Source organism: Ochlerotatus camptorhynchus, unplaced genomic scaffold, assembly GCF_037179485.1.
Source record: "Ochlerotatus camptorhynchus isolate MF236.1 unplaced genomic scaffold, CSIRO-AGI_Acam_v1.1 ptg000626l, whole genome shotgun sequence".
Classification (NCBI taxonomy): domain Eukaryota; kingdom Metazoa; phylum Arthropoda; class Insecta; order Diptera; family Culicidae; genus Ochlerotatus; species Ochlerotatus camptorhynchus.
In genome coordinates, this window is record NW_027041105.1 from 1,351,869 (window position 1) to 1,374,719 (window position 22,851).

The 22,851-nt window shown below is 37.7% G+C and overlaps 2 protein-coding genes across 5 annotated transcripts; one reads left to right on the plus strand and one right to left on the minus strand.

Annotated features, from left to right (window-relative positions):
* Positions 1–1,492: 1,492 nt before the first annotated feature.
* LOC135714195 (trimeric intracellular cation channel type 1B.1) lies at positions 1,493–22,507 on the plus strand. Of its 4 annotated transcripts, none has more exons than XM_065237510.1 (4): positions 1,493–1,514; positions 20,968–21,395; positions 21,453–21,619; positions 21,685–22,507. In XM_065237510.1, exons 2-4 carry the CDS (start codon positions 21,012–21,014, stop codon positions 21,959–21,961), a joined length of 828 nt encoding a protein of 275 aa, XP_065093582.1. In that variant the 5' UTR covers positions 1,493–1,514; positions 20,968–21,011; the 3' UTR covers positions 21,962–22,507. The 4 variants fall into 4 exon arrangements, with proteins under 4 accessions (XP_065093582.1, XP_065093579.1, XP_065093581.1 ...); XM_065237507.1 differs by lacking the exon at positions 1,493–1,514 and adding an exon at positions 19,511–19,597; XM_065237509.1 differs by lacking the exon at positions 1,493–1,514 and adding an exon at positions 19,693–19,782.
* Positions 8,660–13,946, minus strand: LOC135714189 (uncharacterized). Its single transcript, XM_065237494.1, has 4 exons — positions 13,100–13,946; positions 11,030–11,680; positions 10,003–10,310; positions 8,660–9,361 (listed from the first exon to the last, which is right to left on the minus strand). The coding sequence occupies exons 1-4, from the start codon at positions 13,659–13,661 to the stop codon at positions 8,855–8,857; spliced, it is 2,028 nt and encodes a 675-aa protein (XP_065093566.1). The 5' UTR covers positions 13,662–13,946; the 3' UTR covers positions 8,660–8,854.
* Positions 22,508–22,851: the final 344 nt, after the last annotated feature.

The window sequence follows — 22,851 nt, forward strand, 5'->3', positions numbered from 1 at the left end:
TCATTATTTTTCAAAGGTAGGGTAGACGTACCAGTTATGGCTATACGTTCCCATTATGGTGTGTTCCAAATATGGCCTATGGAATTCCATAGGCCATAATTGGAACACACCATAATGGGAACGTATAGCCATAACTGGTACGTCTACCCTATAAATGTTTTCAATTCGATGCCTAGACACATCAAGCGTGCAACTACACTTACAGAATTCAAGAGACGCTGCATTTCACATGTAAAAGCTGTTTATTGAGCAGTTAAATTTTTATGAATGGATAAATCATGTATCTTGACAAAGTTATCTCTAACGGATTATTTTGTATGGAGACTGTCATATAGACATTTTAGTAATTGGTGTAGCATATACAAAAAACTACATTGCTTGCCTCGATGGTGATGATGGATTTTTAGTTTTTTGATTTTGTAGTAGTAATAGTAAAAATAGCTTTGAGTAGTCTACGATGGTTTGAGCCTCGCGCGCGGAATACAGGTATAAATGACTAATACGTGGAAATTGTGGCAAAAGCCTTGAATTAGTAAAGGGTTGGCTGGAAGTCGTTTCCTTGGATATAGTCCTGGCACTGCGGAATCTTAAACGTGTAAATCCCAGGTCACGTGTAAATGGAAGTATTGTCGAGGACTATACTTGGACTTTTGATAACTAGTTACACCTTTGAATGTTTTTGGTTGATGCCTATAGCATATTTAACAGGACATTTATATCTGTAATTGTAACCAGCTCGATTTTGTTTGCAAACCTGGTTAAAATGTTTATATTTAATTATCTTAAAGATAACTCGTCCAGCTCAAACCTTTGTAGGGGTAAGAGGTGGGACCATCATCATCATCATCATCATCATCAAGACGTGACCAGAGATGTTTATGCATCAGAAAAATCCCACCGACCTCGGCTGGGATTGAACTCAGACCCATTGGGGTGAGAAAGCAGTCACGCTTATCACTACACCACCAACGCCGACAATATATAGTGAAAAAATTAAGTCGTTAATTCAAAATAAATATTTATAAGCAAAAGTGGTAAAAGCGTAAAAGCCGCAAATGGCCGCTGAGTCCTTTTTTCTTACCGTATTGAAATGTTGACAATCAAATGACAGTACCTTGTGCTGTAAAGTTGATAGGCCCTTTGCGCCTTTTAAAAGATCGTTGTTGTTTATATTTTTTCACGCAAGCTTACTGGTTAGATATTTTATGCTTTTACATAATTATGTTTACCGTCATGTTTCTATTATGCCACGGATAAAATGATAACATTTTACTTTCCTTCTCCTACATCAGTAGGTTCCACTTTTTAGGTTTTCAAAAATGCATTCAAAAAAAGCAATTGTAGAGTCACTTTTTTCCATTCAGTTATCTAATCATCTGTCGGAGATTGGTAAACTCGCGGTTGATAATTTTTTGGTGAAAGATATGTGACCGGCCTAAATACACACAGAGTGGAACGAACTGTAGACAAGACCTCCCACACCTTTTAGTTGCAGAGGTACACAAATCGTACCGGTAAGTTATAATTTTTGATAGTTTGTGGAAGTGTTTTTATCATTGAGATGTACATATTTTATCGGTACGGACACACGCATTTTATTTAAATTTTCAAATGTACAATCGACGTGGAATGAAGATTGCGATTCGAAAATAAATATTTTACAAGATTTTTTCTTACTATGATGTGTGCAACAAATAACATGGTGCGAACAATATTTCGGAATCCAAGTTTTAAGAAGAAACACAAATTAGTAGAAGGATCTAATTTTATGACATATTAGCTAAGTGAAAAACATTGTAGCTGTGAATTGTGTTAGTCTTTTGTGTTATAAGGTAATAAATATGCAATGTATGCAATCCAATCAGTTCGGTGGAATGTTGCTAGGACCAGTGAGTTACTTAATTAGCTTAACTATAAACCCGATGCCAGATGTATACTACAAGACTGCACAGCAAAAACAAAGATACATAGTGAATTAAACAACGTAGCAAATAGTGATGCAAAGTAAGGGTCCAATTTGGGTAACATGATTCTCGTTAATTTAAAGTTTTCTTCTTCTTTCGTCTGACCTTTGAAGTTTTCCAAACCGGATATTTGATCACGTACAAACATCAAAATTATCCGGAAAATCAAAACAGAATTTTAGAATTTAAAGTGCAAAGCAAATTAAAGGCACAAACAAAAGACAAACGTTGCAAAAATCGAATCCGCACTGTAATTCCAAAAAAATCATATTACACTATTACATGGATTTGCTACAGTGTGGTGCCCGCTCACCGCCTACTTAAGAGCAAAATTAAGTTCATTTAAGTTAGTTAAATTACTTTTCATAAATATATTGATCATATTTTTGCACTAGCTCAAAGGTCAATATCATAAGATTGTGGATAAAATATAAAACATCCAAAACAATGCTGTTAACATTGATTTCGAGACACATAAGTGCATGTAACCAGGGATCCCATTTACCGTTCATGCCGTAGTGAAAATATTTACTTTTCGAATTGCCCATCTTTTCAGGCCATTTAACGCATTATATGGTTTTTATGATATTAAGGTATTAGATTTTTTGTTTTTTTTTTATTAAAGAGACTTTCAGCCCTAGGCTGGTTCGTCTCTATAGGTATTAGATATTGTTATGAAATATTGGTAGCAATGTCTATTTTAAGTTTATTTTTGGAGTGACCGGTGGAGGGAACCCTTATTCATTGTTGGGTATCCATGGTCGCCATTCACCGCTCAAATGGATGTAAACAAAAGTCTAGACAAAAGTTTTTTTTTTTTTGATAATAAACAATAAATAAAAGTGCCGATGGTTAAATATGATCAGGCATCTTAAACGAGTGAATTAGTCGGTTAAACGCATGTTTAGAATAGAAATACTCAAAGAATGAAGAGAATGTTTTGAGCCAAATGAACTACCAAAATCTGAGCCAATCGAACATTCCCATTAGAATTTGGCCGAGGATTTCCTATTCTTACTATATTAAATGTGAGAGTATTGCAATCGAACAGAAATTCAATCACCTTTATGCTTCGTGTGCTTCTCAAATTCAACTAGTTTTTGGAATCAAAAACAATATTCTAACTCTATTGATTAATTGATCTTAGTTGGTTAATAAATGGCACCATGAAATGTGCAACATATTGCGATGCAATCAATTGTTATTTTGCACGTCAATCGAATCAAAAATAAAAGTCCTGTGAAATTCTGGCAAGGGTTGCAAGAACATTTAGGTACAAATCCCTACTGCCGAATTGTATTTTGTTTTCTCCGCCTATCTCTCCCTTTGAGTATTTCTAGTTTAGAACTCATATTGGGAACTTTTTCAACAAATTTTGACACAATGAGTTGGGAATGGAGGTCAAAAGTGGTGAACGGGCACCACACGGTACACTATACACAACGTAGATTCTAATTAGAAATCTTCAGAGGATTTTTAGTTATAATTAGTTTTAGTTAGTTATAGTTTTCTTTTGAATCGGTCCACTGATATGACCGGAACATGTTCCGGTGAATACGCGTCGCAATCCTAGAATCGGCCTGAAACGTGTTAAATCTATCAGGTGATCTCAAATCACACCATAATTCATAAAAGAAAATCAATGGTGGTCATGTTGAGCATCCAGGACGAAATTGGCCACATCCGGATATGTTCCGGATACTCCCGGGCAGGCTTGCTTCCACTCACTTGCTATAAAAACATGATTTTCTGAATTTTGAAATCATTAGATGTTATAATCATATTTTGTACTTGTTAGATACAAGAAGAGGTTGAAAGGCAAGTGTTTGACACATGAAACCTGTCCAATTCGCTTTCAGATAGTCACAATCAGCGATTTTACGACTCGCGAGCGCTCACTCAGAGTGAACGCTCACGAATCATAAAATCGCTTATTGTAACACTCTGGTAGCAAAATTGACAGGTTTTATGAGTCAAACACTTGCCTTTCATCCGCTTCTTGTATCTAACAAGTACAAAATATCATTATAACATCGAATGATTTCAAAATTCAGAAAATCGTTTTTTTATAGCAAGTGAGTGGAAGCAACCCTGCTCCCGGGGAAGTGACCAGTTTCTGACTTGGACCAAAAGCCATTATTCCGACACCTCAAATCACATGACTATTTCAAAAACAAGTACAATGGTAGTTATATCAAGTGCCCAGGACCACGTTGGACACATCCGGACATTTTATGAGTACCCCCGGCGAAGTGGCCAGTTTCTAAATTGGATTAAAACCCATTTTGTGACAACTCAAATCACATGAGAATTCAAAAACAAGTACAATGATGGTTATGTCAAGCGCCCAGTGTCACATTGGACACAATTCACAATTCCAAACCATTGTCTACTTGCCTCGCATAATAATTTATTATATCTGTTATAGTTTTACGATTAATATATCATTATTTTTATGGTTACCAATACGCAGTTTAATTCAAATAAAGTAGACCGATATATTACAAACCATTAATAATATTAATTTTAAATTGCGATAAATTTTCCTGACAACATGATCGGAACTTTTGCGACAGCACGCGACCCACCGGTGGGTTATGACCCATAGATTGAGAAACGCTGTCTTTATTCCCTACGAAAAGTTACTGGAATCGGTTGAGTAATTTTCAATTCCGATCTAACCATAAACAACTAAAGTACCTACAACACTACCACGGATAGAAATCTCCTGATACCTTTTGGCAAATTCTATTGCTGATTATTCATAAAATGTATAAGTCAACTATTAAGCAGACGCCTTGCAAAAATTTAATGAAGATCATGTGACAAATGAAATTTATAAGCGGTAACACATACCTTTTATGCATTATTATATGACCTATGTGGTTTATCTTATGGAAGGTATAAGGCTGATGTTTTGGCAAATATGTATAAGTGAAACACATGAATAAAATAATTGATTTTCGTTTCGTGTGGGGGAAGTGGAACCGAAAAAATCAACAGTTTTCTTTCAAACCTGCCACACGAAAATGACATCATATCAAGAAGCGTTCGTATGAGAAAATGGAAGAGTTGTCAGTCTTCTTGGTTTGTTGTCTTCGATTTGAGGGAGGAGGGAGATATTTCAGAAGTTGTTAATGGCCATGTATTAGGTATGGTACGAGATGAAAGGGGGTCTAAAATTGGTCAAGAATAAGCTACGTCCAAGGATGGAAAATTTCATTCACTTGAATTCTTCTTGCTGACTGTATGCTTTGCTTGACGTTTCTTTTTCGATCATTCCCAGCCGCATAAAAACTCTCCCAATGAACTCTGTAGATTGTTTATACCGATGAATTCATGAATCAGCAAATGAAGCGCCTGAATGACTCTAACAAAACAACATACGCTTTATCCACATTCATTAGGAATCATTTGAGTCATTGACGAGTGCACAGATGAATTTGAGTTCACTCACTCGACAAAAAGTGACACAACAGCGGGGCCCTGTTTACTAAAAATGAACACATGTGTTCATTTTTAGTAAACAGGGCCCCGCTGTTGTGTCACTTTTTGTCGAGTGAGTGAACTCAAATCCATCCGTGCACTCGTCAATAGGATTGCTTTCTAAAAAATCATTCGTGAATCAAATTTATGAATCCATATGAATGCAAGATTGCATTCATGAATTTGTGTGTAGAATGGAATAGAAGTAAAGTCGCAAATGCTATTCTTCTAGGCTTGTAGCTGTTTGCGCTTATTTAGCAAGTTTTGTTTTTCGGTTCGTAACAAAATTTTCTAGATGCACTTCGTATCCGTCTTCTAGAATTTTTACGCATCTGTAGGGAGCGCATTGCGAACTCTCAACATACTGTTATTAATTGAGAGCTTTCTATGCAAACCAACAACTCGAAAGATTCCTTCGACCGAACTCGCTGCCTCCGGCTTGCTAATATCGTGCCTTTACTGACGAGGTTATCTGAAACCCTACGTAAAATACGGAAATCGTTAATTTCGCGTTATCAAGACATGAGGGATACTGTTTTGATAACAAAACAGGGTAAGTGTGCTAGTTATGGTACTAAAGTTTCAGTGTTCGGCCGTAGGGTTAAATCAAATTGGAAATAATTTTCATGGATTCAATTTCATAGATAATGGTAACATATTTGTTCCAAACTTGTATCGATATAAATTTATAAAATAATGAAAATATTGGCAATTAAGATAGGGCCAATAAGAGAACCGGTAGGGTCAAAAACTGGCTCACTTTTCCAATTATATTTGTTATTCATTCGTATTCTCCTGAATTGATTTCTTCAGGAATAATGTTACGTAATGTACACACAAGCTTTTATACGTCAATCTAATGCTTTATTTTGCTATAAAAATATCACATTGCAATAAAAGTTCATACTTTTTTTGAAAACTCGTCTTCCATTAATAGGAACACTGTTCCAGTAGTAATGATAGTTCCTATCTTTGGTTAATATAATAGTGGAATGCGTTAGGTTCTTATGGATTCAACTATTATAAAAATACTACCACAACTATTAGTGCAAAGTAGTGAAAATCTTACGGAAAATTAATAAATTTCCAACATTTTTTGGGCTAATTTTAAGTTTGAAATATGCAAATATGTTTTATTTTAGGAGAGCTACCGATAAACAATAATCTTATCCGTGTATTACTCACCATTCCGGCACAACCCCGAAACCGCAACTATAGGTACACCACTATGCCTAAGTAACATTTTATGTTTTATGAAATACTACAAAGCAACTATAAAACAACATTCATAAAACCCTGGTCAAGGCTATTTTATCATTAATGCATCCACCAAAACCTCATTAAGACTAGAATATGTCTAGTTGGCCCACCCTGGAGAAAGTTCTGAAGAATGTATTCTCGGAGCTCTCGAACGCATTGAAAACCATTTGAAAGCTATAATATACAATAAAAACCCTTTCCTAGCCATTTCCCCTAGCCGCTCCACTAGGAAAGCATCAATCAAGATAGAAGAGGATTTATGAATCTGAGCTTATCAAAATAATTAAAATAGAAACTGATGGTATAAACATCTTGTGGAATATCCAAATTTATTACAATAGTTCTCATTGTATCTAAGTGCCTTATTAGATATTATGTGAAATGTACGTGAAAACATCGAAAAAAATGAATCCGCCCTCGTAAAACGTCGATTTGACTAATTAATTTACATTGAAAATAACAATTATTCTTCAGATCGAGCTTGGCCGAGATTTTTTTTTTGGATTTTCGCATTTAAAAGTTTGCTCATTGCTAAATTTACCAAAATATAGTTATATCCAAGGATATATAGATTGAAAAACTAAGAATCTGAGTGGTGCGAAGTGAAATTTTCTTCATGTTGGTAGTGTTGAAATAAACGTTTCATCACCGTCGGTTGGTAGAGAGAAGTGTCAAACGGTTTTTTGTGCAGAGCCGATTCGTGACTTTGTGATTGTTTGTTGACATTGTTCATAGCTGAAGTTTTTACGGAGTGGAATAAAATTCAGAATGAATAATGAGAGAGAAAAGGATTAGTATTTTCCATTTAATTCCACTACTTTATTTGCTTATCCTTGACAGATACGCGTATTTCGTCTACAATGTGCAGACTTCTTCAGTGTCTTGTACTAATACTCGACCAGTCGAGTATTAGTACAAGACACTGAAGAAGTCTGCACATTGTAGACGAAATACGCGTATCTGTCAAGGATAAGCAAATAAAGTAGTGGAATTAAATGGAAAATACTAATCCTTTTCTCTCTCATTATACAGGTATTCCACTAAGACGCCCACATTCATCAGGATTCAGAATGAAGTGTTTTGCTCACTTTTGCAATTATAAAGATGGACGATATCTATGAAAGTGCTGTCGAAATTCCCTGGGACCTCCAATGGCAACGATTTGACTTCCCTCCAAATCGTGTGAAACTCGAACATGAAAACTCTATAGAACCCCCGTAGAACCTCGCTGGCAGCAACTAAAATATCCACTGAAACCTCTTCTGTCGCGGGAAAAATCTGTTGAAATTTCCTGGAACTTTTGTACTATCATCACAAATCTCCTTAGAACGTTCTCCGAAGTCACAGTCGTTCCTGAGCGAAAAAAATCGGAGGGGTTTTTTTCAGCGCAGGAGTCTACTTTGGTCCAAAATACGCAATAATACTGTTATTTTTAATTGTTTGAGTCGTTTCGAATCACGTTTTTAAAAAGATCAAAAACATTACTGAAAAATATTTATTTTTTATTTTGGACGATAACAATACTTCTATCTATTTCAACGAACCACAATGATAAAAAAAGTGGTTCGATTTGACAGCTCGAAAGTGGTTCGATTTTGAGGTCCGTCTTCGCACCACTCAGCTAAGAATGTAAGTTTAAAGGAGGGATTAAGAACTGTTTTAAATTTATTTTTAAAACAATACTGTTTATGACTTCTTTGCTAGACTATAAAAGGTTTTTAAAACAGCAAAAAGCTGAATTACAGGAATGTTTTTCACTTTGAAATGCTGAATTTAAACTAAATGGATTGTTCATTACCGTTAAAAACCATAATAAATCAGAGTGGATGCCCAATGGTTACTGAATTGTTACTTGGGTGACTAGAACACCTACCCTAAATGGAGCGAAATGCTTTTGTAAACAATGTTTTCAATTGCTTATTTCTCGCGAATAAGAGCTCACGATCACCAACAAATATTTCCCTACCTTTATGAGGGTTTTGTAGACCATGATTTTGACTTGTAGAATGCTTTCAAACCTTGATAAAACTTCCAACTTTGCTAGGGGAGCAACCTTTTAAAAAATAATAATAATTCCAGCCAGTTCGAAAGATTTATTTATATTCAACAGAACCATAATCAAAGCAGCCTAAATCACATCAGTTTCAGTCGTCTTCCTCACTCATCAACAGAGAAATCTTAGGGAGAAGGTCTGGATTGAGTTTTAGCAAGAGAGAATTCTCGACGGATGCTGCTGTTAGGTTCATCCTGCGATCAGATAGCATAAGCTTCAGTGCACTAAATCCACGTTCAACTGAAACCTGTGTAGCTGAACTTGACAGAACGATCATCGCAACTCTGTAAAGCTCGGGATTGATGAATTTTTGAGCTTCCCAGTATTTAACCAGATCAAAATGAGCTGGTGGTTCATTGCTCTTAGATGATCCTGGACGTGAAGTTTCAATAATAGGTACCTTCTCCCTCATTTCGAGCTGCTTAATTTTCTGAGCAATGGAACATTTGCTGGTCATCGATGAGTTTCCTTGTGCATCTTCATTAAAAAATCCTGCCAAGATTATCTCCAGATCATCTTCGTTTATGTCGTTGTTTGAAACATCGCTGGAATCGTCGGCTTTTCCATTTACACAGCCATGGAGTTTGATGAGAAATTCCTGCAACATTATATTACACCATAAGAATTGTTATGGTCTGATAGCAACAATAAAATGCTCAACATGAAGTCAACATATTGAATATATTAAATGGCACAAAAAATCGAGCAAAAATATATATGCAGGAACCCTCAATTTACACAGTATGTTGTGCCGTCCACCCACCGCAATTTCTTTCTATCTATGTACTATCGAATTAAAGGGATTTTGAGAATATTGAGTAATTTTTTTTTCAATTTGTAATGCAGTAGGTGCTTTTCTATAGATTTATTACAGGTAGCCATCGAATAGCACGGTGAATGGATGAGTGATGAGCATATATTAGGTTGATACTCATCACGTAGGAAAAAATCAGTTTAATTGGATGGAACATAGCCAAGAAATAACTATGGGAGAACTGAACCAACCACCGTGCTCTTGCAAGAATTCTTGTTTTGTTTGCCTTTTTAATAGAGTGGTAACGTTGTTTGTGGATGAACTTTTAGCCGGTATCCCTTTTTACGAATTCTTTGCCTGGTTTTTGATATTAAGAGTACTGACCACAAATGGTATATTTATTACCAAAAATCGGCTACCAAGGAATGAACAAAGAATTATGCCGAAAACTTCATCTAGAAACAATATATGGTTTTTATACATACTTGGATCTGTTCTTTATCATTCGAAGAAATTCTCTTGGATCCCAGGAAATTGAAGCGGGGATCAAGGAAGATACATGCCTTGAACTGCATGCTCTCAGTGAGTTTTTGCAAACGCTTTTGAAATGCTTTCAAAAGTTTTTTGGCCAAAGAGTTATTTGCCAATCTCGTTAGCTTAGCCTGGCATATCAACCAGCATGCGTAAAACTCACTCAGATCGACATGTTGTTTTTGCAACTGCAAAGTAAGGACAAATGGTGCTTCAAATGCTTCACAAAACTTCTCGATAAACTTCCAGTGTGAAGTAAAATCTGCAATAAAATGTAAAACGTGGATTGTGTATTTCAATAGATTAAAAAACAAGTGTTTTTTTTTAATGCAGGGTGATTCAGAATAACTGTCACCGATTTCACAAATATGCAATTCTCAATGGGTAAAATGGGAATATGTTCAAGTATTTTTGTTTTAAGTGTGTACAAATATCAGCTTGTATTGATAGTAGGATTTGAAATTTCATTCGTTTGTGATTTCAAGCAGCCATTGACGTCAAAATGAAGAATGGCATAAATCTTTAAAAAATCGTGTGTTATCTTTTAGAAACTGAAATCTCTTCGCAAGAATGTAACATTTATTTTTGCATCATTATAGAGGTACGAAGGAAGCATGCTTGGAAAATCCGTTCAATATCAGAGCTTAAACGCATCACCAGGACTCAAAAAGTGCTGGAACTAAAGCGTGCGTGCCAGCTATGGTTAATTTTCATGACAAATGTGGCTGATAATTAAGGTAAAGGGAGAGAGATTTGAAATAAACTATGCTTAGTTGAAGATTATATATGTAGAATATCTGGAATATAATGATATCAAAAATTCATGCAAGCGTTCAATCGTTATGACCATTTTAAAAAGGGACAGTTATTCCGAATCACCCTGTATAGGGTAATGGCTGCCTGTTGTAGGTTGTAGTTGAGTAATTCTTCATGGTTTCTCTATATACTTATTAAAAACAAGTAGCGTATCTAGGTACTTACCAACTTCTGGATACGATTTCTTAACCATGGTGAAAAATGACTTCTGTGTCAACAGAGAATTCAACATGACAAAGGTGCTGTTCCAACGTGTCTTGTTGCTTAACGGTGGTAAATGAGCATCGTGAAGTTTCGTAAATTTATAATATTCTCGTTGCCGCATCTTTACAACGAGTTTTTGAATCTTCGAAATGCGTTTTTCGTATGGTTTTACCACATCCCAAACAGCTAGTTGAGCAGTATGAGCAGCGCAACGTACGCTGCCTAAGATATCAGACATATTAACGTCGAAAGAGTCATCTGCCACGGGAATTGCCTCAGAAATAACGTTGTCACCATCTTTCCCATTTACGAAATCGTCGTTCTCATCGTCGGAGTTATCATCTTCATCTATGCTTTCATCCATGCGCTGGTCCTCCGAGTCAGAAGTGTCATCGTCTATTTGTGAGGCGTTATCGAGATACGTATCATAGACTTTGATGTGAGCAGACTCGAATATCTTTTTGATTTCCCCGACTGAGGCTACCATGTTAGCTCCATTGTCATGAGTGACCGAGTAGACTTGTTGGAGTTTAACGCCGAAGTCGCTCAGAACGTCCTCAATCAACTTTTTGAGATGTTCTTTTGTTTGCCGTTCTTGTGTTTCTTTAATTGCTAAAATAAAAAAAAAATCGAGTGTTAAATACTATATTGTCAAAATAAAACATGAATGCTAAAAAAAAGTAATAAAAATATAAAAAAAATAACACCAATGCACAATGGTTTGGGATGGCAATTTAGCAAGACAAAAGACCTAGTGCCTTTATGTTAATGTTGAAAGGTTAAGTGTCTTCTGTGAACTTTTTAAGCATGAAAAGCTCCTTTTTTGTAGTTTGTACAACTAGGGTGGTCCTCAGATTATTAACATAGAAAAACTACATTTTAAAAATAAAGGCGCATGCTCTAGTAAAATTGTTCTAAAATGAGAACGTTAAGCCCCAGCAGGCCTGGGTTCAATCCCAGTCGGCGTCACCGGGATGTTCAGAGGCATAACATCTCTGAGGGAAGTAAAGCCGTTGGTCCCCGGTTCATGAGTTGATGGGTCGATATGTAGGGTCCAGGTGTGTGAGTTGCCTCCCTGGCGTCGGTAGCATTGGTGCTCAGCACGGAAAATAAGATCGACGGAAAACAAATCAAGGAAAAAATAAAAACGATAACGTTAAGCCGTAATAACAGAGTAGCTTGAAATTATCTTAGCTACTCAACATTTCCAACTATGTGAATCGTTAACTTCACGCATGAAGTAATAAAAACATGGTTAATTAAAGGTAAAAAAAAAATTCAACAACAATAGCTTCAAATTATCTCAGCTACAACTTTTTCGGAGAGCATGCGTCTTTATTTTCTAAAACAAAATAGCTGGATTTTCTACACCGATAATTTTAAGAACACCCTTATTTAAAAACGGCAAAAATAACAATCGTTTTAAGCTTAAAAAGTTCATAGAAATGATAAAAATTAAATTAAGAGCAAAAAAAACTATATTTTTTCAGGACCTCCCTTAATCAAGTCGGAATGTGCAATGGTTACGTGGTAAACAAATTATGAGCCATTAACCAAATTGCCTACATACAATTGAGACTATATGAGGGGGTTAGACGGAAAGTGGTGTAAGTATCAGTCCACATGACATGCGTAAAATGCAGTTATCGATACTTTGATCATAATTTTATATACCTACTCCATTTACGTTAAGGGCTGCCCATATATTGCGTAGACATTTCTAGAGGGGGAGGGGTATGTTGATAAGTATTTACAGCTCATATTATACTACAATAGTAGAAATTTCTGTTTGACTTACACCCCGTTCCTTCTGATAATCAGGAGGTTCCATCAACTCACCACTTTTTCTCACTAAGCTGATTTTCTGGAGGTTACAAGTTGACGGTTAACCTTACTCACATGCAAAAAATCAGCTTAATCGGTTGAAAATCAATCGAGAAATAGCGGTGATTATACGGAACTACGGCGATCATCGAGGATTTATGTATTATTTATGTAATATCCCATCCGATATGTGAGCTAATACTTTACCCAGATTGCGGACGATAACTTCACCATCAACAATGATTCGAGCATTGATGCCAAGAAAGTGACGACTCCCTCTGGAAGCTCCATCGACTTCAATCGTTAGCAGTGGTTGTTGCTGCAATTCCTTTGCAATGAGCTGCCGAGCTTTAATAGCGGAATCATCCACCATTCCTGCCACAATTCTACGATTCATCGTAATACCTGCAGCTTTATACAACGGATCCAGAAGCGTTTTGAAACCACTCATTTCCGGGAACGAGTATGGCAGGTGGTTTACGGTGGCAAGTTGTAATGTGCCGAGAAGAATAACATCCTTTGAGGAGTCCACTTGAAGCTTCTTTGTTTTTTTCTTGACCGGCTCTGATCCACTTTCGGCTGACGGCATCGGCAAATTCAGCGCAGCATATACTGTAGCATGTTGTTTGAATAAGTGCCGTTTGAAATTACCGGGCATCAGTGTGTCCTGCTTGTATCCGCATGATTCCTCAGCCTTGCAGCAGAACTTGCCACCCTCCTGCTGAATGACCTGCAGCATGGTGTATTTCTGTGTGCATCGTCGTTTCATTCAAAAAATGCAAAAAAGTATCAGTTTAGCTCAGTTTCATCCTGAATAGTACTTACCTGTGATATCACACTGGTATCAAATAGCACCTTGAAATCGCAAAATTAATCCAAATAGCAGTGAACAAAGCCGAGAAAAACAAAACCAACTTATGAACGATCCAGATGAATGTTTTGTAAACAATCTTTGTGAATCAATGAATGCATTCATAAACGATTCTTCTGTCTGTCATTCATAGAACGATGAATGCATTGTAGGAATGAACCAACGCATGAACAAAAACATCAATGATCGCTGTCGTATGTTTATCTTTCTTTTGCTTTCTCTCCTTCATTCACGGGAATGCGTTACTCTCCATAGAGATGATAACTGAGATTGAAATATTTCCAAGAACATGTTTGTAAATGATTTCAAATTGAACGTTATGCGATGCGATTTTTTCCATCACTGGCTACGTCATTTATTGGATGGTCCATTATCAAATTTAAGTTATGTGGTATGATTCAATTAGTTTGCAAATCCCAAAATAAAATGCAGTTTCAAAAAAATAAATGCACAAATATAAGATATAGCATGCATTGTGAATGGATATGGGGTAAGTGGGATCACATGGTTTGATTGCTTGCCATGACTTCGATTTTCGTAGATTGGATACCAGCGAAACACACAACTCTTTTCAAATTCTCAGTTAAACGCTGTCCAGACTGGCGAGTTATAACATGTTATAACGGTTGGAAAATAATTGCAACACAGAAACCACCATCAAGATAGCGATAACATGTTATAACTCTGTAGTCTGAACGTACTATTAGACTACTTTCAGGAATAATGCTGGGGAGTAAACATTGGTTCCAATCTAAACAAGAGTAATAGAAGCATGACTGTCGCTATTCCCGGTCACACCCATATTTACCATAACTAGGGAAAGGGAAGGAGATGTTGATGACTTAATTCCTTAATGAGAGGCCACCGACTTAGCGACACCCTCATAAGTGCTACGGAGTTGGAGGGTAGGGTAGGGTATTCGGTTAGGATTCCTCAAGCTGGCGATGCAACCAATAGTATATATTGTTTATGTGTAGCTCATTTAATCTTTCGATAGTCGAATGTCGAAAGAAAATATTCATTTAGTTTAGTGATCATGCATTTTAAGAGTCATGAAGAAGAGCTGGGGATTAAACCCATCTCACAATCCACAGTGCTTCGCATCAAAGTACGATTAAATTATCTTTTGGTACGTAACGAACGATTAAGATTCGCGATAATTCATGTAGGGGAAATGTTGGCTCCGGCAATACCTTAACCTATTATCGTCAGGGGGGTAAACAAAGTCCTAGAGCACTCAAATTTGGCCAATAGTTGCTCTGAAACACAATGTATCCACATGCCAAAATTGAGCTCTCAAGGACGTTGTTTACCCCCTGACGGTAATAGGTTAAGGTATTGCCGAAGCCAACTTTTCCCCTATTTTTTACGGTCGATGATAATAGCGAATTTCGAGCTTACCTTTTGCCTAGGATAAAAACACCTTGGCACCTCCACTGGATCCTCATGTGCATCTAGTTCCAATTCTTTATCTTTTTTTTCTTTCTCTGTTGGTTTCTGTCCTCCGTGGTGGACGCTCGGGTTGGCGAAGTATTTCCTCTAACACCGTGCTTCGATTATCGTGCCAGTGTTCACGCCGCACCTCCTTACTTTGCTATTATCGGATTGACAACATTGCCTAGGTTACGCCACCCATGACTTATGTGTCCATGACTCGTGGAGACGTGAGGTAGGGACTTGTGAGGACCGCAGCTAGGTACCACGCTCCTTGCAGGTTGTCAACTCACAATTTTGCAGCCCGTCAAAACCACAAACTAAGTGACAGACGGAGCGGCTCGAAAACTTTGGTGACTAACCTGCTATTGCAATTTTTCGGTGTACCACATGGCAACACTACTACCATAGAGGTAACTCTAAGACCACTGGGTCCCGAAGAAAATCATTATTATTTTTGGCTCACTCAGTACCAGAACAACGGTCCCAAGCAGTCCCAAGCTATTTCACTCACCCCTGCATGTTCTGCATGAATCCACACACCCCTGATGTTATCTGTCAAACTTTCATAGCGAATCAAAACAAACATAGTGTAGTAATAGAATTTCAACTAGAATAGGGTACGTTAATCGTTTGCTTGGGACCAATAGGCTACTAAAGTGGTGAGCCAATTTAAAATCGTTAGTTTCGTATTGATTGTTGCTACTACTGGATTGAACTAGCATTTTCACTAAATGTACTAGAATGTTTTGGTTCTATCTCTTTCACTCTACTCAAAACTGAAATGCATAAAAAAATGACAAAATGATACACATACAGTGTGCAAACTGTCAAAGAATCATTGTACACAAAATCAACTTTGTGCAAAACTAAAACAAAAATAGTATCCCATCTGGTGGATGATGGCACAAGCTTCTAAGAAAATTATATTACAGCGAACCACATTATTTTAATTGATTTCTTCGCCAGTTAGTCGTCTGTCACTTCGTTTGTGGTAAAAACTGTTATAAGATTTCTGAATCAGAAAGTAAGGTCTATCAGTAGTTTCTCAGAACTTATCGTTGATATTCATTCAGCTGCTTTGTAAATGGCATTGGTTTATTTTTATTTATTTATTTCATCAATAGATGTAGACTAGTACAAATACATATACAAATTTGTTTTTCTTAAGAATAAAAAAAATGTCTGCTATTCTATTTTTACTTCTTACGAGTTATGATTCCGTGTGGAGTTAAAATATTGTTTTAGTTTATGCCGAGACATTGAAAAGTCAATGGTTTGCCAATATTGATTGTAAGACGCCATCATGCGATTTAATGGCCCAAATTTTGCATAATTTGTGCGATGATGGGTTATTGCAAATTAATTTCGATTTCTGAGTTGTCGAGTAGGTGCATAAAAAATTAATTTTGATAAAAGTTCTACTAAGTTAATGCGCTGCGAAACGATATCGTTTACAAACGAAACCATTGCATATTCACGTCGCTCTCTTAATGTTTGTATGTTTATAAGCATGCATATGATGGAAGAGGAAATGATGTCCAACCTAATTTACGAATGATTTCTTATATGACAAGATGTTTTCTACATTTTAATAAGAATTAAAGATTTTCTTAAGAAAATATAACTTAAGTCCATTCGGGGCAATATGAGCACTAATGATATTTATTGTTATTGTGCCATGCTGGAGATGGCATTGAGCCTGGTACCAGTGTAATGGTGATAACCAATTATAAACCTTCCATGCAGCAATCAAATAGATAAAGATGAGATGGTTCTTAGATAATGACTTATGCGAGTCGATTGAATAAGGGTTAAGTTGATCCTTATCATAGAAGCGTAGATGCATTGTTCAAGGATAAGAGAAAGGAGAGGCAAAGGTGTTGAAATGCAGAATTAACGCATAAATTTGCATATCATCTAGTTATGATTATTGTCAATAATATTTACATTTCGATAAAGATGATGCTACCTATTTTACCTTTTATGTGATACTTTTCATCACAGAATCCAACCTTGAATCGTAGGCCAGGTTCATCAACAATACACTCGTTCCGAGAAGGGCCTCATGGTACCACTCATCCTGTATAGTCAGCTTCTTCTTCTTCAGGTTCGCTTACCACCCGGTATGAACGCTCGGTGCGGTTAGTAATCTCAAACAGAAAAAGAGATACAACCAGGATTAGTTTTTTAAAGTAATAGATTCATCTGAATACCCAACCAACCATATCTCAGTGCCATTTGAACCTACATTTAAAGTTATTTGTGATTATATGGTTTCTTTAGTACTCACATGAAATGTTGTGCAAGTAACACAAGTGCAACAAAGCCCAACTATGGACAGCTCAATGTTAATACCTTTTACTCTTTGAATCAGCGTACACCAACATGATAATCTGCTAGCGGTGCCGGTGGTGTAGTGGTAAGCGTGATTGCCTCTCACCCCAGCTGGCCTGGGTTCAATCCCAGTCGGCGCCGCCGGGATGTTCTGAGGCATAACATCTCTGATCACGCCTTCCTTCGGAAGGGAAGTAAAGCCGTTGGTCCCCGGTTCATGAGTTGATGGGTCGATAGGTGGTAGGGTCCAGGTGTGGGAGCTGCCTTCCTGGCGTCGGTAGCATTGGTGCTCAGCACGGAAAACAAGATCGACGGAAAACAAATCCAAGGAAAAAAAAAAAAAAAAAAAAAAACATGATAATCTGTTAAGAAACACCTAAGAATGTATAGAGATAAAGCTCAAAAATACAGTTTTAACTGATGGTACTTTATAAACATCAAACTGTCCAATATTGGACCCTGCCAACACACGGCGCCTGCACGGCAATGTGGGCCGTCAGAATGGTTCATCGGTTGCGAAGTGAAGCGATACATTTCTCAATTTTTCAACGTTATCCTAACGTAAACTAAATATTATCATCCATATGCCCGTCAACACCCGAAACCCATCCACCACACAAAATAAAATAAAAATGTTTCTGTATGGCAAACACGTTCAGATATAAACGAGAATATGGGTGTATTCTTCATTGTAACAACTACGGGTAGTCATCAAAAGTACTTGCATTTTACTCAGGCACCTTTGAGCAAACTGCAATCACCATGTGACTCTCGAAATGTGCCACGACCAAATTGTCACAACGACGCCCTATACGCTATCTGACCAAAGCGCAGGGAATATTAGCACCAGTGATATTTCAACTTAAATTCTTCAATTTTGCATTATTCCTTTCATAAATTTTACTATATTATTCGAAATAACGTTTTGAAACAGCTGCTTTGGTGACAAATCAGTCATTGGCAAGACGGCAAGACTGAAAAAATATAGCCTTAAATAGGCAGTACTTCTTAAATTTAACTTATTCTACAGAAAACAATTGTTTATATTAAATCTTTTTATGCTAAAACTGTTCATTGCTGACTCATTGTACCCCAACGGTTTTATTTCGGTTACAAAACGATTTTTTTAAATGTCCTTGCATAAGATTCAAAAGTTTCTACTTTTAATATTCAATTTGTATTCATGATGTAAATAGGGCTTGAAACTGACTGGGTGTATCCTATGGTCTACCTTCCCTACTAACATAATTCCTAAATTCCCGAGACATTTATGAGGGGTCGTAGAGTTCTCTGCATCTCTCTTAAGTAAATGTTGGACTAACATACCTTTCCTATCCCTACCAGTTGTAAGGACGTGGTCAGGACAATCCTTAACTGTTGGAGCGGGATATATCTTTATCTGGGAGATAGTAATTATTTCTTACTTACTATCTGTCCAGTAATAGATATCCGTCTTGCTCTTAATAGTTTTGAATTTGTACCACCTACGATATTGTGCAACTTGTTCGATGCTAATGCTAAATGCTAGACTTGAAACTATCGATTTGGTTAAACATCATTCGAATATTCCACTGAATTTTGTATAATTAGTGATGATTTTCTTAATGTAACCAAACTGCCCCACTTTCCCCTATATGCTGCAAAGGGTACGAATAGATACTCAAAGTGCTTAAACTCAATTAACTATCGCCTTACTAAGTTCTCCGCGAGAACTTGAGATCTTCTCGCTTCTCCGCTCACGTGAGTGCCAACGGTTTCTTTTTAATATAGTGATGATGGCGTCACGACGCGATCACAAGGAAGAAAGTGCGCGTGCACTAACCGATCTTCTTGGCGCAGTACACGAAGCAAGAACGAATCTTTTTCTCTCTTTCTGAAGACGATTACCTCTTCGTGTGGGCTAAATTTAGAACCCCCCTGAAAAGCACCGCCGCCGGGTTGCTCACGGAGTGCGTACGTATGCGTGTGTGTACTGAAGGCAGTGTACGGAAAATTCGTCTAGCAAGCGGCAGCAGGAAAATTCTTCTCCTTCCCGAGAGGCTTCCTCCTATCTATCCAGAGAAGTACGTTTTAATTTTGCATATTTAATTCTGCATCGAGTGCATTTGCGCTCAAAGTATTAGAAAGTTGCACCCAGAACCCAGACCGAGGCTCCGAGCTAGATCTAGCTGGCAGTCTGGCAGGGGATCGTGCGTGAATTCTGACTCTTTTCGCCCCTGGAGCTCGGCCTGTGCGGACGTGTGCTACGGTACGCTACTAAACTGTGATCTTCAGAGCAGTAGGATAAGTTTAGACCGACTGGGGAAATTTGGGTCTGTGCGTGTGTTGGTGCATTTGAAAACGGAGAACACGTTCGTGAAAAACCTGGATAAGTATCGAATATTTGGGTTTATTACAACCAAATCCACGCGTGATCGATTTCGCCTGGTGTCGGCCGACACCCAGGAAGAAAAACGTGTTAAGAGGGAGAGGAGAAATTTTCGGTGACATCGTCCTCGCGAAAGTCAAGTGTGAGGTGAACGATTTTCACGGCCAGGTTTGTGTGTGTACATAGGATCATAACCTGAAGCGTGGGTTTGTGAAAATGTAACCACGTAGCTAGCCGATGATTTTTTCCCAGTTGGTGAAGTGAAAAATAGAATGCTAATGAAGAAATAATGTGTTGTTCACGTTACGTAGTCGTGCAGAAGTTTCTTTGAGACTAATACCTATTTCATTTATGACGTAGGTTTTGTTTGTTTGAAGTGCTACTATTTACAATGTTGGTGCAGCAGGACTTGTGCTAACTTCTACACATGAGGAAATTAACAATAACATTTATGTGCAATTGTTCATACATATTGCTTGATTTTTATTTCATACACCGCGAAAATGCCTGTGGCGTAGGTAGAAGTACTCAAATTTAACTTTTGTTTTTTTTTTTATATTGCCGGTAAAGCACAAACTAGCGAAACATTTTAATAGCAAAGCGTTACGGATTTTATCTTAACAGGCAATATTAAGAAATGCGGAGCTTGACAATTATTGCACTCTATCCAATATGAACACAAATCTCCAACAATATTTGATCAAACATATCAATGTTGAACTGAACAGGCATTATAAATAGGCCTAGCTTCGCTTTGAATTATTGAAATTGGATGGAAAGTATTTTTACTTTTGAATGGATCGAAATGTACACTGGTAATCAATAATTGTGGTCATTTCAGAAGGTCTACTAACGCCGTTCCTATTCAGTCAAAATTATATGGTGGGTGCCAGACTTCTACTTCATCTCCGGGCTCAATACACGCACACAGTTCAGTGTTCAGCGAAAGTATAATTTAAATTAGGGACGACAAATCTACTCTTTAAGTGGCTCGCACTCATTGTTGCAAATTCAAATCAGGAAGCTCTAAAGCATTGCTTAAATTCGCTTGCGTCCCTTTTGCAGACTAGCGCTTGTGGAATCGAACTCGACCAACAAAAACACCGACCATGGATCCGGAAGCATTCCTCGATATCGCCAATCAGGTGATAAAGCTGAAGATGTTCCCCTACTTCGACATTGCGCACAGTTTACTGTGCGCCTTGTCGGTTAAGGAGGATCTCGGTGCCGGAGCGCAAGCATTCTCCCGCAAGCACCCGCTTGCATGCTGGCTATCAACGATGCTGGTTGTCTTTGCCGGTGGAATGGTCGCGAACGGACTGCTGGGAGAACCGATCCTTGCCCCGTTGAAGAACACCCCACAGTTGCTCGTGGCCACGGCTTGCTGGTACATTGTTTTCTACACTCCATTCGACATCGGTTACAAGGTTGCCAAGTTCTTGCCAGTGAAGCTGGTTGCCAGTGCCATGAAGGAAATCTATCGCGCCAAGAAGGTTGGGACTGTTGATCTTCCACATTTAGCTCCATACTAACGAAGTTTCTATTTGTAGATCCACGATGGTGTGACCCATGCTGCCAAGTTGTACCCTAATGCGTTCATCATCATGATCATCATCGGTACTCTGAAGGGCAATGGAGCTGGTTTCACCAAGCTGCTGGAACGATTGATCCGCGGTGTATGGACTCCAACTGCCATGGAATTCTTGCAGCCAAGCTTGTAATTATATACATTTGACTTCATCTACAGCAACAGCCATGATTTAACACAATTTAATCTTTCAGCTACACTAAGGCCTCGCTGATTGCATCCATTATTTTCGTGTTGGACAAGAAGACCGACCTGATCTCCGCTCCACATGCCCTCGTCTACTTCGGCATTGTGATCTTCTTGGTTTACTTCAAGCTGTCGTCGATACTGCTCGGCATTCACGATCCATTTGTGCCATTCGAGAACCTGAGCTGTGCATTGTTCTTCGGTGGTATCTGGGACAGTTTGGCTAAGATCCTCGGCCGCGGACAGGCCAAGGAAGAGTCCAAGGACGCCAAAAAGTCCAACTAAGAAACGCGTCTGCCCTGGTGGTAGATGCAACGCTCAAGACGACTTTTTACATTATTTTAGTTTTATGTTATTCCTGCGATTTTGTTTTAAGTTTGTACACACAAACACACAGATCGGTGCAATGTGAACGCAATGCCTGAGTGGCTTTTAATTTTAAGAACGAACTACAAATTATAATAGCTAGATTGAGGCATTCTAGTCAAAAGATGAGACATTTTGGAGACAAATTAGATTGATGAGAAGAACGACCAACGGAAACGACAGGACTTAAAGCAACTTTCAACTATCATTCTCGATTAAACTGAACCCAATTCTCAATGCAAATTCAATCAAAATTGAATACCAACACGACTGATAAAAGCACGATTTGATCACAGTGGGTGAGATTGAATTGTCCTTTTACCTTGTTCCAATGGTTCAAAAGAAAGCAATACACTATAAACGACAGTTGTTCTAGTATTAAGAACGACCACAAGACAAAAACATTCATTTTACAATTATTGCAAATTGAAGTTGGGCAAATATATACAGATGATTCGATCAATACTTGCTTTTGTGTATCTCAATTTATCCACATGGTATTCCTTTCTACTCTTTGATGTATGTTGACGGTTGGTATGTATGTATGTATGCGTATGTAAGTAGCCACCATCCTAGCTTGGGTCTTGCCCTGCATGCGGCTCCACTCAACAGCAAGATCAAATTTCGTCATCATTTTGCATTAACCACTTTATTCGAGCAGTTAAAATGACGTTAATTCCCCTTCGAACTTTGAAATAAAACATTATTTTGAGATTTCTTCTAGAACCACGAGAAAAGTAGCCAACATTTGTGCGTTTCATAAAAAATAGAAATTAGTTGGTGCAGTTTTGTGAAATCGCTGGTAGAAA